Source organism: Rhinatrema bivittatum, chromosome 5 (genome assembly GCF_901001135.1).
Source record: "Rhinatrema bivittatum chromosome 5, aRhiBiv1.1, whole genome shotgun sequence".
Taxonomy (NCBI): domain Eukaryota; kingdom Metazoa; phylum Chordata; class Amphibia; order Gymnophiona; family Rhinatrematidae; genus Rhinatrema; species Rhinatrema bivittatum.
The window spans coordinates 8677277-8690487 of NC_042619.1; the positions used below are offsets into that span (position 1 = coordinate 8677277).

General features: G+C 49.9%; 1 protein-coding gene across 5 annotated transcripts in view; it reads left to right on the plus strand.

The window, feature by feature from the left end:
- NUP98 (nucleoporin 98) overlaps nucleotides 1-13211 on the plus strand; it is a 435464-nt gene that overhangs the window by 264032 nt on the left and 158221 nt on the right. For all 5 annotated transcript variants that reach the window (XM_029601961.1, XM_029601960.1, XM_029601962.1 and 2 more), the window contains 4 exons: nucleotides 6517-6657; nucleotides 7133-7266; nucleotides 9979-10166; nucleotides 10688-10804. In XM_029601961.1, coding sequence (XP_029457821.1) covers nucleotides 6517-6657; nucleotides 7133-7266; nucleotides 9979-10166; nucleotides 10688-10804 — 580 coding nt within the window. The remainder of the gene's footprint in view (nucleotides 1-6516; nucleotides 6658-7132; nucleotides 7267-9978; nucleotides 10167-10687; nucleotides 10805-13211) is intronic.

A 13211-nucleotide genomic window follows, 5' to 3' on the forward strand; every position in this document is an offset into this window, starting at 1 on the left:
AGGGACAGAGCACAAATAGCTTCAGCAAGTTCTAAGAGGAGCTTGTGTGTTTCTAGGTTCAAACACTGACTCTTATGCTTCAAAGCTTCTTGCTTTCCCTGTATGTACCCGGATCAGTCCAGACTCCTGGGTTTATGCATCCCTGCCAGCCGATGGAGACAGGACTGCTTCATAAACCCCAGTGCCACCTGCAGTTCCTCAGTATTTCTCGGTCTCCAGCAGATGGCGCTAAACCTGCAGTTCTACAGTCTGGGCAATTTTTGTTTTTTGAGCCTTCTGGGGGTTTTTGGAATCCTAAGGGGTTCTTCCCTGTCCGGTTGAGGCAGGCGACCCAGGGGTCTGTGACCTTTTTCTGTGCTATACTTGTGCGCCCTTGGGGTGTAAATCTGGTTGTCGAGATCTCTCCCCTTCACGAGGTTGCTCTAGTGGCTGCAGGTTTCGGTAGGATTTTTTACTGAGGTAGCCTATTCCTTTTGTATTTTTTAGACTTGTGCCTCAATAGTTATATAAAAAAAATGGAAATTGAAGACAGTGCATGGCATGCTGTGCGGGTTGCTTCCTCCTCACTCGCAGATCACTTTGGGGGGCTGTTTTTTGGGGCAAAGGAAAGCCCTTATCTTGCTCACTTTTTACTTTTGGCAGCCTCTCACTTGTTCGATGGTCCGTGGGTCAGCATGCCACACTTGCAGCTCCACACATGCGCAGCTGAGTCAGCAAAGGCTTTGTGTGTGGGCTGTATAAATGGTGGGGAGGGCCGCCTCCGGTGAAATGGCATCAGGGCTCACCCGTGGTTGGATTGGGCGCTCAGCACAGCTCTGGCTGGGTTTCTGCTCCTCCCCTGTTTGGTGCGGGAACAGCAGCCATTTTGAATTCTGTCGCCAGTTCCCATGGGGGGAGAAGGGGGGAGCCTCCTCTACGCTTGTCTCCAGCCTGTCCCATCTCAGAGCTCGATCAGAGGGGGGACAGGGAAGAGGAAGATTGCCTTAGGCTGCTGATTCCCTTTCCCTTGCAAGGAGGGGCTGAGGTTGTGAGGCCATTCTCCACTGCTCATTCCTTCTGCTGCATGATGCCTACATGGCAAAGCAGCAAGCAGATTGCAGGGCTGGTTTTTTTTTATTTTTTTTGCGGTCGCTGCTGGTCCCCTCCATGGATAATCACGTGGGGTCCCCAAACATCATAGATCCAGGATAGGTCGATTATCCAGAGGCTGCTCGAGGCTCCCGTGGACACCAGGGAGAGCCCTAACCAAGATGTTAGTCGGCCTGGTAGATCCAGGGACTGGAGGGGTAGACCCAGAGGATGACTTGATGGTCTTGGTCCCGGAGGGGGAAGTCACTAAGGTGCTTCGCCTGTTTAGGAAAGAGGAACTTGAGGCCTAGTTGTGTTTGTCCTATCAAGCCCTAGGGATGAAGATTCCCCAGAAGGAGTGCAGTTTTGGATGGGATGTGCAGTCCTCTGGCAGCTTTTCCATATCACAAATTGATAAGGAAATTGGGTAGAGGTGGAGTTGTCTCCCTGATTCTGGTCTCAAAGGGAGGAGGGCCACATCCAAACTTCTATCCTGTGCCAGAGCAGGCGTTAGAACCCTTTGCTCTCCCTAAGGTTGACACTGCGGTTTCCGTGGTCACTAAGAGAACGACTATCCCGGTGGTAGGTTCCACTGTTGAAAGATGTTCAGGATCGCAAGTTGGAGATCCACCTCCAGGATTTTAGAGGTCTTGGCCCTCGGCTTGCGAGCAGCTATTTATCCTAGTTTCATGCAGCATGTGTCTCCCCGCTGGGTGCCACAGATGCAGGGCAGCCTGCTGCAGTTGAGAGAAGAGGCAGACAGGGCTGAGTGGATTGAAGCAACTTGACTTATAGGGTGGATGCTCTATATGATTTAGTACGCACCTCCTCTAGGAGGAGGTTTTGGCTAGAAGGCTACTCTGGTTACGTAACTGGGCGGCAGACATTTCCCTCAAGGCACAGTTAGGCTTGTTACCTTGTAAAGGTTGCCTTTTATTTGGGAAGGACCTCAAGCAGTTGATGCAGTCCCTTGGTGATAAGGCCTTCATTACCAGAGGGTAAGCCAAAAGGTTTTTTCAGGTGCGTTCTCAGTTTCAATTAAATAAGAGATCTAGGTCCTCGAGGGCAACGCCCAGTTCTCAGAGGCAGTTCTCTCTTCGGGGTCAGTCCTGGGGGGCATTCCTTTCAGGGTGCCTGAATGCCATTCTCAGGAGCCGCTGGGGGATCTACAGCCGGAAGTAAGTCCTCGCAGTGAGGCGAGGCTGGTCCACTCCGTCGTTCCTATTATAGGAGGTCGCTTGATGAAGTTTTACGATGAGTGGACCAAAGTTACACAGGACCAGTGGGTTCTCAGTGTGGTAAGAGATGGCTAAGCATTAGAATTTGCTCAACCCATTCGCGAGCTGTTTCTAATTTTCCCATGCGGTCTCGTGAGCAAGCAAGCAGTGGTTCGGGAAACCCTGGATCATCTCCAATGCCTGGGGGCGGTAATTCCAGTTCCCTGTGCAGAAATTTGCAAGGGAAGATACTTCATTTATTTTGTGGTTCCAAAGGAGGGGACTTTCCGGCCCATATGTGATTTAAAAAAGGTGAATGCAGCATTCAAGCGGTGGTTCACAAAGGAGAGTACCTGGCTTATCTGGATCTCGGCCTATCTGCACATTCCCATTCATCCAGACTTGCAGCATTTTCTCCGCCCTTCCATTTGGTCTGGCCACAGCACTACGTGCTTTCACCAAGGTGATGGTGGTAGTAGCAGCGACGCTTCGAAAAGGAGTTCTAGTGCACCCATGTCTGGACAACTGGCTTATCAGTGCAAAATCGGAGGTCCTTTGTCACCAATCGGTTCACAAGGTTCTTGGCGTTCTCCAGTCCCCCTGTTGGGTATAAACATGGAGAAAAGTCATTTGACACAGACACAGTCCTTTAAGTACCGGGGCGCTCGGTTCGATGCCCTGGTCGGCATAGTGAGAGGTCGATCAGTGAGGGTTCTTTCGGACAGTGCGATGACAGTGGCTTATATTAATCGACAGGGCGGAACTAAGAGCCAGGCAGTAGCTCGGGAGGCACAGGAGTTAATTCTTTGGGCAGAGCAGCACCTAGAGCAGATAGCTGCATCCCACATAGCTGGGGTCAAAAACGTTCAAGTGGATTTTCTTGAGTTGGATTCAGACCCGGGCGAGTGGGAGTTATCGGAAGCTGCGATGCAACTCATCATTTTATTTATTTATTTATTTATTTGTTTGTTTATTTGCTTTTTTATACCGACATTCAATTCAAAATATCACATCGGTTTACATTGAAACAAATTGTCAACAAATATTATTGAAGACCTAATACAGTATAACAGTTCAAAAACAGCGTGTGGAATAAAACAAACAAAAACAAAAAAAACCTAATTATCAATAGATTAATATAGAACTATATAAAATAATAACCTATCATTATCAAACATTCAGTATCTCATCGAATAAAAGGAACAAAGTATATAAGGAGATGAAATCTATCGCGTTTATTGGGGAAAGCTTTGATAAAAAGCCATGTTTTAAGGTTTTTTCTAAAGGTAGATGTGGAAGGTTCAATCCTTAGTGGCGATGGTAGTGAGTTCCATAGAGGGGGCCCGATTTATAGTAGCTGTTTTGAGAATTTTTTTGCTGTAGGGAATAGAGAGTAAACCAGTGTCTGTAGAACGAAGATTAGAGATTGGTGGGGTTCTCCTCACGTGGACTTAATGATGACTCGTCCGAATGCCAGAGCGTTTCGATTATTCAGTTGAAGACGTCAGCACGGGACCAAAGGCATCTCTGCTCTAGTTCTATCTTGGTCGCAAGGGATTTTACTTTGTTTCCCCCCTGGCCGGTAGTGGGCAAAGTGTTGCATTGCATAGAAAAACATCATGGCAAGGTGATCTTGGTGGCTCCAGAATGGCCATGGCATCTGTGGTTCACAGATCTGATCAACCTAGCTGTAGATGACCGATCTAGAGGGCCGCCTTCATCAGGGCCCCATATTTTCAGACCAGACTGCTCACTTTTGTCTAGCGGCATGGCTTTTGAGAGGTGATATTTAAGGTGTAGAGGTTATCCAGAGACAGTAATTGCTATGTTGCAAGCTAGAAGAAGGTCCACTAGTATGGAAGGTGTGAGAGTCCTGGTACTTTGCTAATGGTGTGCGTGCCGCAGGTGTTCAGTCCCTGACATTTTTTTCTTTTCTTTAAGAAGGTTTTGCTAAAGGCTTGTCTCCCAGCTCGCTTAAAGTGCAGTTCCCTGTATATACCAGGATCAGTCCAGACTGCTGGGTTATGCCTCCCTTCCAGCAGATGGAGTCAGAGAAAAGCTGAAAAGCACCCATCATATAACCTGGTGTGCCACCTGCGATCTTAATCTGGTCCTTCAAGGTTTGTGTGTGGCTCCTTTTGAGCCTCTGCAGAGAGTGACATTGAAAGATTTGACTTTTAAAGTAGTTTTTCTAGTGGCCATATGTTCAGCTAGGAGGAGTTCAGAGTTGCAAGCTTTGTCCTCTCGGACCCATTTCTTCAGATTTCAAATTTGGGGGTTTCATTGAGGACGGTGCCTTCCTTTTTGCCAAAAGTGGTTTTGACATTTCATATGAACCAGACAATGGAGCTTCCAGCCTTTCCAACTGTAGATGCCTCCGCTTCACGTGTGAAGGAGCGGAGGCATCTACCTTCAGAAATGTTCGGGCTATTGACCCATGCATCCTTTCCTGCATTGTGTTATCAGTCTACTCTTGCTGCTCCCATTCCTTGATCTCTAAGGTGCACCAAACCCCAGCTTTGACTAAACTTTTCTCCCTAGTCCGTTACTGCACTCGCAAAGCAGGACTGTTGTGTCCCTCTGACAAACTCCCTTTCCTTCAGCCTCACTGCCTCTTCCTCACCTGGCTCCCACCTCACTTAATACCCAGCTCAGTCTCTGGCTGACTAGTCACATGTCAAAGTTCACGAGATTAAGCTTGAATTCTCCACCAGGTTACTTCCGCCCTCTCCCGCTTCATTTCTGGCCCCTGCCATCCTTTCTTCCTTTTCTGAAATCAGAGGAAGGAACTGCGCATCTTCTCTCTTCCAAGTTCACTACCTGTTCCTCTGGGCCCTTTCCTACCCAGCTCCTCGGATGAATTTCCTTTGTTGTCATCCTTTTCCTTTGTCACGCCATCAATCTCTCTCTTTCCACTGCAGCTGTTTCTGACATACTGTGATCACATACCATTCCTCAAAAAACCCCTAATGGGACTGTCTGCCCTTCTAACTCCGATTGCTGTCCTTTTTTTGTATCCCAATGACTTGAATGAGCCGTTCACACCTGTCTTCTCTCTTCCACCTTTGCTTAAGTCTCCAGTGACCTGGTCCTGATCAAATCTAAGGGTCTTTACTCCATCCTCAACCTCCACCTGGATTTTGGGAGTCTGTTCTGTCATTGTTCTCGTGCATTGATCTTGGGATCTCTTCTTGCTCTATACTTATTCCCTCCCGAGGCTTTCAGTGTCATCTTTATGCTGCCTCCTCCCAGATCTACCTGTCCTCTTCAGAAATGTCACCTGGAATCAAGTTCCAAATCTTTCATTTAACATGGCCAAGACAATGTATATTTCCCCCAAAACCCAGCTCTCTGTGCGTAACATTGTCATCCTCTAAATCCCCTCAGTCAACTTGTAGCCTTTTTCTTACCCCTCTGCATGCCTATTCAAAATACTGCTAAAATGCAATTTCCTTTCTGAACACACGGCCTAAACCCTTATTTCTCTCCTCCTCTCCTGCTTACACCACTGCAACCTGCTCCTAACAAGTCTCCCGTTGAACCTCTCTCCACTACAGTTTATTCAGAATTCAGTTGGGTGACTTATCTTTCACCAGTATCGCTGTACCCATGTAACACCGTTTCTCAATTTGTTTCCTTGGTTCCCTACGTTTTCCTACAATACAGTTCAAGCTTCTCTTACCTTTACGTGCATTCGTTCTGTAGCTCCTCATTCTCTCCTCTTTATCTTTCCTTACAGCCCTCATGACCTCCACTCTTCAGGCGGATCTTTCATCTGTGCTCTTGATTAACTACAGATCTTGCGCTTTGTGCTTAAGTCAATGCTTCACGTTCCTTTCTGGCCGCCTTCAAATCAAACTTAAAAACCCTCCTTTTAACCACTGGTTCTCCTGATCACATTCTTGTTGGTTTGTACCACTTTCTATAATAAACGTAACTCCCTAACGCTCTAACTTGTCCTGTTTGTCTTGAGTAAATTGTAAACTTTACAGAGCAGGGATATGGTCTTCAGTGTGTATTTGTGCAGCGTCCATCTGGTAGCACTACGGAAATTAGTACATGCATAATCTTTTCCTAACCAGCACATATTTCATTCATTACTACCCTTGGTTTGGAAAGCTCTTCGAGTGGATGTTAAGCAGCACAGGGTGATGACGTTTTGGCCGCACCTTTTGGGGCACCTTTTTTGTAAACAGCCTTTTTTTTTTTTTTTTTTTTGTCGTCTTTCTAGCGCTCGGTGCCGGACAGCCGTCTCTCTTTGGTAATACCCAACCAAAATTAGGAAGCACTTTGGGAGCTGGGACGTTTGGAACCACTGGATTCAATACAGCAACAACTGGTCTGGCTTTTGGAGCTCCACAGGCCCCTGTAGGTGAGTCAAGCACCAGGAAAAAAGCTTGTGCATTTTGGTGTCGAGCTATTTTGTGGCTTTTGTGTATCTTGAGAGAACCCTTGTGGCTTTTTTCCCCCCAAAACCAGGAAGCTGTGCAATGTTTATATAAAAAAAAATAAATAGAAATTCCAGGCTTTAGCTGGCATGGTTTGCTGCTGCTTTTCCCAATCGGGTACCCGGATTGTAACCTGTCTAAACCTAGGCAGCTTGCCTAAGCTGTTCTTTCAGAAGGAGTTTTATTTTCTTGTGAGCCATCTTGTTTTCGCTGCTGCAGCCTGCGCACGCTTCTGCTGCTCAGAAATCTGGAAACACATGGGGCGTAATGCTTTCTTGGAAAAGTTATGCATGCGGAGCAGGTTCTCTGTGCTGAGGAGGATCGGATGCATAGAGAAGTGAGCGTGCCCGCCCTGCAGGAAGGGAAACTGATGGTTGTCTCACTTTATTTCCTCTCAAGCGTTGACAGATCCAAATGCTGCAGCGGCACAGCAAGCGGTGCTTCAGCAGCAGATCAACACACTGGCCTATTCACCCTTTGGAGACTCTCCACTCTTCAGAAACCCCATATCGGACCCAAAGAAAAAGGAAGAGGTAAGAGCTGTATCACATCTGGGTGCCTACGTGTGCTTGTAATACATATCTGTGCAAGACTATTCCTGATAAGTTTGTGTCCTAGAGATTGGTACTACACTGCTAGCTTCAGAACAAAAGATTTGCAGCTCCCTGTCTGTACCCAGATCAGTCCGGACTCTTGGGTTTTGCCTCCCTTCCAGTAGATGAAGTCAGAGAGAGTGTTACTGCCACTGCCACTTAAGACGAGGTGCCTCCTGCAGTTTTTCAATATTTCTCTGTCTCCAGCAGATGCTGGAGGTGCAAAACCTGCCGTCTCTGACAGATTAGGAAAAAAAATATATACTTTTACTTTAAAACAGCTAAAGGTACAAGAAGATTTCTAAACCTCCCAGGGGGTTGGCAAGTCCTGGTGGGACCATCCCCCCTGGCAGTTGACAGTGGAGCAGATGGTCGAGGATCCTGCAGCCTTGTACTGTTGGCAGCGACCAGGGTGATACCGGGGAGCCCGGATCACTCACCCTGCAGGGGGGCAGAACCAGGTTTGGTAGCCTTAAGGTTTTTTGGGTTTTTTTTTGGGGGGGGGGAGGGGAGGTTAAGAGGATCTTTGGTGGCAGGTAAGATGCCTACTGGGACTTCTCTGCTCCCCCAATGCTGCTGCTGCGCTTATCAGGTCCCCCCAGTGTTACTTTTCGCTGCTGCCCTTCTGCCGCCGTTCCTCTTTATTTTTTTCTTTGCTGCGATGCCGCGTGCTACGGCCTCCTGTGCGTGTGGGAGCGTGCACAGCTTTCCCAAGAGGGTGTTTGCTCTGGGTGCCTCCCCGAGGATGAGAGCACATTGGGAGCTTCCATTGGGGGCACTTTGACAGCGAGCCTGGGGCCTGGCAGCCCTCCCCAGATCCGTTCCCGCTGAGCGTGGGAATGGAGGCCATTTTGTCGGCCTTTAGAGTTGTCTGAGCGAGCAGCGGGAGGGGAGAGGAATTCCCCTCCTCACTTATCCCTGCAGTCGGGTGCCTCGGCGGGTTTCTTCTAAGGGGGCTTCGGATTCCTCCTCTTCGTGCTCCTCCGAATTTGTCTTGCTGCTCCATAAGACTTTTAAAGCCAGGAAGGCAGCAAGAAGATGTTCAGGGAGCTCGTTTCAAGCCTACCAGGGTGCCCTCAGCTGCAGCTCCTGATAAAGATGGGGGTCTCGGCCCCCAAAACACCTAGAATGTGGTAACAAATGAAGTCTTCAGGGTCCACCCGGTCTGCCTAACTCTTTTCTTATTGTAGTGCAATAGACCCTGTTGGCTGAAATCTGTAAGGATTTGTATTGCATTTCCGTGGCAAGATGAGGATTGGGTGGAAGGGATCACTAGGTTGAAAGGTGACAGTCATTGCCCTTGTGTAAACCTTTCAGCTGTTGAGCGTGTGATGCGGTGGAAGCCACCCTGAGGATGCTGTGGAGCAGTCATCACCATAGTCCTTGTTGGACATGCTTTTCCAGCAGCATCTTACACACAGCATGGCGGAACAGTGCAAACGTGATTATCCCGTGGGGTGCTTCCAGCAGTTAAATAACATTGTCCAAGTAACTGAAGAGATGGTGCAGAACAGTACAAATATAAATGCAATACTAATACACTTATATCACACCAAGTTACCATTGCGTTGTCCAAGGGGTTATAGACAGTTTTTAGCAGGGCTTGGGGAGGTTGGCTAGGCTCGGAAGAATGAGATGTGTGGCGGTAAGGTGTCCCCAACTGTTGGGTACTGATGCTATAAAGGTTTTCTTCCTGGTGCTGGTTTCTGGGGATGGCACCTCCAGATGTGCCTGAGTTTGCCATCGCAGAGGGTGTGTAGCTGTATAGGGAGGTGAGATCTCTGGAGGGAATGGCAGGGCCAAGCTGTGCTCATGTAAGGAATGTCATTTGATGAAGCCAGTGGGCCATATATGTTTGGATTCCTGCCTACGGTGTGTAAACCCCAGTGGCAGTGTAGGTGATGTGAAATAAGACTGAAAATCTTGACGCCAACAGGGGAACAGCATGAGTAGAAGAAGCTCACCTTCCAGTTTTGAATCGTCTAAATAGGAAAGATGTTGGGTGCTTGGAATGCTGTCCCAGTGGTGATGAAGGCAAAAACAGCAACAGAGTTCAAGAAAGCTTGGATAAAGTTGTGAAGTTAAGGGGAAGCCGGAAATGACCTGTGATAGAAACTGGGTCAGAATACTTGGCCCAGTGGTCCTCATTCATTGTCATATTCTCTGTTTGTGCCAACTAAAGTGACATAGGTGGGAGAGCGAAATACGATGAGCAGCGTAGGTAAAAATGTAGAGCAGGTATTCGTTAGTTGCTATTTTTTTTTCAATTTGCTTATTAGGTACTGCTGCTTTGTAAAGCTTGAATTTTTAAGTAGAGATGAGGAAGACAGGATGCTCAAGTTGGCTATACCTGAAAACGTTAGGTTATCTTTTGTAGATAAACCTGTGTAACAGTATTGTTTTAGTCTGCCTTATGTTTGATTTATTTTTTTCTCGCACCTTTGGGTGTCTTCTGGAAGCTTCTTAGCAAGTGGTCATCGATGATAGTTCATGCAGGGCAATAACCTTAAAGATCTGCAGGAAGAACTTCTGGTCGTAAAGCACCTATAGTGCCCTTCTCTAGCTCTGGAAGAAAAGTGAAATGTGTAGAAATGGAGACATTTTATTTGCAGGAAAGTTGTGGGTTTAACATTGGATTGTGTTTCATTGCAGCGACTGAAGCCCACCAACCCAGCGGCACAGAAAGCTCTGACCACTCCCACGCATTACAAACTGACCCCTCGCCCAGCCACCAGAGTGCGCCCCAAAGCACTGCAGACCGCAGGCTCTACCAAGGCCCAACTCTTTGACGGGCTGGATGACGACGAACCTGCTCTCAGCAACGGTGCCTTCATGCCCAAGTGGGTTTCTAGTCCTGAGATCCTTTTTCTGAGAGTTAAACCTATGTTAAGCTTGCGGGATTTTACTGGATTGGCTTTGTGGTTGGGATTAGGTGATCTCTACCAGTGTAGTAGCGAATTGGGTATGTGAGCATCAGGTTTGTATGCTTCAATGGTGTCATGTGTGCATGTTCAGACTGCATGTAATACAGTGCTATGTAGCTGGGCTTGCAACCTGGTGGCCCTAATGAGTGACATAGCTGGCGGGGAATACAGCCTCCACCTGCACAAGTGCTGCACCTCCTGCCTCTGTACCAGGAAAGCATAGCAAGAAATGATGCTGAGGGAAAGGTGGTCTGTGCAGACAGGCACAGAAGCAAAGGCCTTTTTAGTTCGTATCTTTATAAACAGGATGCACACTTGCCTCGGCGTCCTGTGGCATTTGTATCCATGCACAATACAAAACCCCTCTGCTGGAGCAATTCTTTCAGTTCTGTAGATTGATCTGTCGCTGTCTCTCTCAAATTTTCCTTTTTGCTCAGGAAAAGCATCAAGAAGCTGGTGTTAAAGAACCTGAACAGCAGCAGCTTGTACTCGCCAGTCAGTCGGGAGGCAGATGATCTGGGGTCTCCTTCCGAGTATCCTGAGAACGGTGAACGGTATGTTGCACTCTCCACCAAGTCCCTTACCCCATCTAAGCTGATGGCCACAGTAAGTTCCCCAGCAGATTGAGAGTGAGGGCGTCTCTGAACCAGGAGCTGTTTTGCCTTTCTTGTAACCTCCATTCCCTGTACGTACCTGGATCAGTCCAGATAGTGGGTTATGTCCCCAATCCAGCAGATGGAGTCAGCACAAGCTTTGAGGGGGCGTCACCATAAGTACTACTATCCCCTCTGCAGGAGTTCAGTATCTTCTGACTCCAGCAGATGCGAGTAGGGGAATCAGGCTTCTCCTCCTTTTCCTTCTTTCTCACTTCTTTTGCTTGATTATTTTGCTGCCTTTTTCTCTGGATCAAGTTTGTATCAAGTCTTGTATAAAGTTTAAAAAAAAAAAAAAAAAAGTAAAGCAGGGTCCTTTCACCTTTTGGGGAGTGGCTTATCTCTCCTGTCTCTTTTCTGCAGCCCTGCTGGTTTCTTTGTCGTTGCAGCAGGGGTAAGTAAGTTTTATTCCTCTGTAGTTTTTCTTCACAGCACAGCTCCCGGTGCCCGCGAAAGCCGGTGGTGCCGGCCTCTTCGTTTTTCTTCACTCACCCGCGGCCATTTTGCAGCTCCTCGTGGGCTGCCGCCGCGCTTGGGAAAGACTTCTGGGGCGGGTTGTGTGGCCGGGAAGGCCCCCCCGCGGCACCCTCCTGTAATTTCGGACAGCAGGCAGTGCAGGCCGCCCGGGCCCCCCCGCAGCGGCGCTTTCGTGCGCGTGGCCCCCCCCCAAGGCTTTTGCTCTTTTTTGCCGCCGTTTTTCATCTCTCCCCCGGCGATCCCGATGCCGCGGTCGTCGTGCTGTGCGGCCTGCGGCGACCCGGGGTCCCGCATTTCCCGGGAGGGCATCTGTGCACGATGCCTTCCCGGGGGGGAAGGTACCTCACAGTCCCTGACTGAATTTTCTTTTTTGCCCGGGCGGTGCGGGCCGGCCACTCCGCCATTTTTGGCGGGAACGGGGGCCAGCTTACATTCTGAGCGCCCGGAGGTGCAGGCCACGAGGGAGAACGTCTCTCGGGAAGACTCTACAAGCGGGGGCGCCCCCCCCCCCCCCATTCTGGTGCAGGAACCAAGCACCCAGAGCCAGGGAGCAGGAACCACGCCGCCCCTCGAAACGCACCCGGGCAGGCCGGGATTCTCTCCGGAGTTTATCCTGCTCATGCATACCGCTTATCTACAGGGACTGGACACACCTGTGGGACCCCCCCCCCCTAAGATCCCACGGATGTCGCCCTTGGCGCCGGCCCCCCCCGACCCTTCGGAAGCGGGGGCCTCACGTCCTCCTACTCGGGTCCGTTCGGCGCCAGCGGCAGTGGGGGCGGTGCCCGACCCAGCAGGACATTGACCTGACCTCCCGGACGGGGGCCAAGGGGACGGCACGCAAGAAGGGGATGATCCGCGTACCCTACGCCTCTTCCATAGGGAAGAACTGGACGACCTCATCCCGCAGATCATTCAGGAATTAGATTTGGACCCGCCACCGGACCCGCCTGCTCCAGTGGCTCCCGCTGTCGTCACCTCCTCAAAGAAGGGAGATCCGGTCCTGGCGGCGCTTCGGCCGAGGGCTCGGGCTTTTCCCATTCATGACTCGTTTTTACAACTTCTCACCAGGGAATGGAACACCCCGAAGGCCTCCCTGAAGAGCAGCCGGGCAATGGAAAAGCTGTACCCGCTCCCTGAAGATTTTCTGGACCTCATCAAGGTCCCAAAGGTGGACTCCGCAGTGTCGGCGGTCACGAAGAGGACGACTATCCCAGTAAGGGGAGGTGCGGCATTGCGAGACACACAGGATCGTAAGTTGGAGGTTTTCCTTAAGCGGGTCTTCGAGGTCTCCGCGCTAGGCATGCGGGCGGTGATGTGCAGTTCGCTTGCCCAGCGGGCTAGTCTCCTTTGGGTACAACTCCTCCTCACGTCTCAGAATCTGCCGGCCGATGAGGCTGCACAGGCGGATCGGCTGGAGGCCGCAGTGGCGTATGGGGCGGAAGCCTCTTACGTTCTTTTTCAGGTCCTCGCAAGATCCATGGTATCAGTAGTGGCGGCACGCCGACTACTATGGCTACACAACTGGGCGGCAGATACGTCCTCGAAGTCCAGTCTGGGCTCTCTCCCCTTCAGGGGCAAGTTCCTCTTCGGGGAGGATTTGGATCAGATCATCAAGTCCCTGGGGGAGAACGTTGTTCATCGGCTGCCGGAGGATCGATTTCGTCCATCCAGAGCGTTTTCTTCTTCTCGGACCAGAGCCAGAGCGCAGCGGCACTACAGGGGATACAGACAGGCGGGCGCCCGGACATCCGCCCGCAGGTCTCAGCCCTGGTCGCGCTCCTTTCGCGGGCATTGGCCCGCACGCACTACTCCCGGACCCGGGAACCCC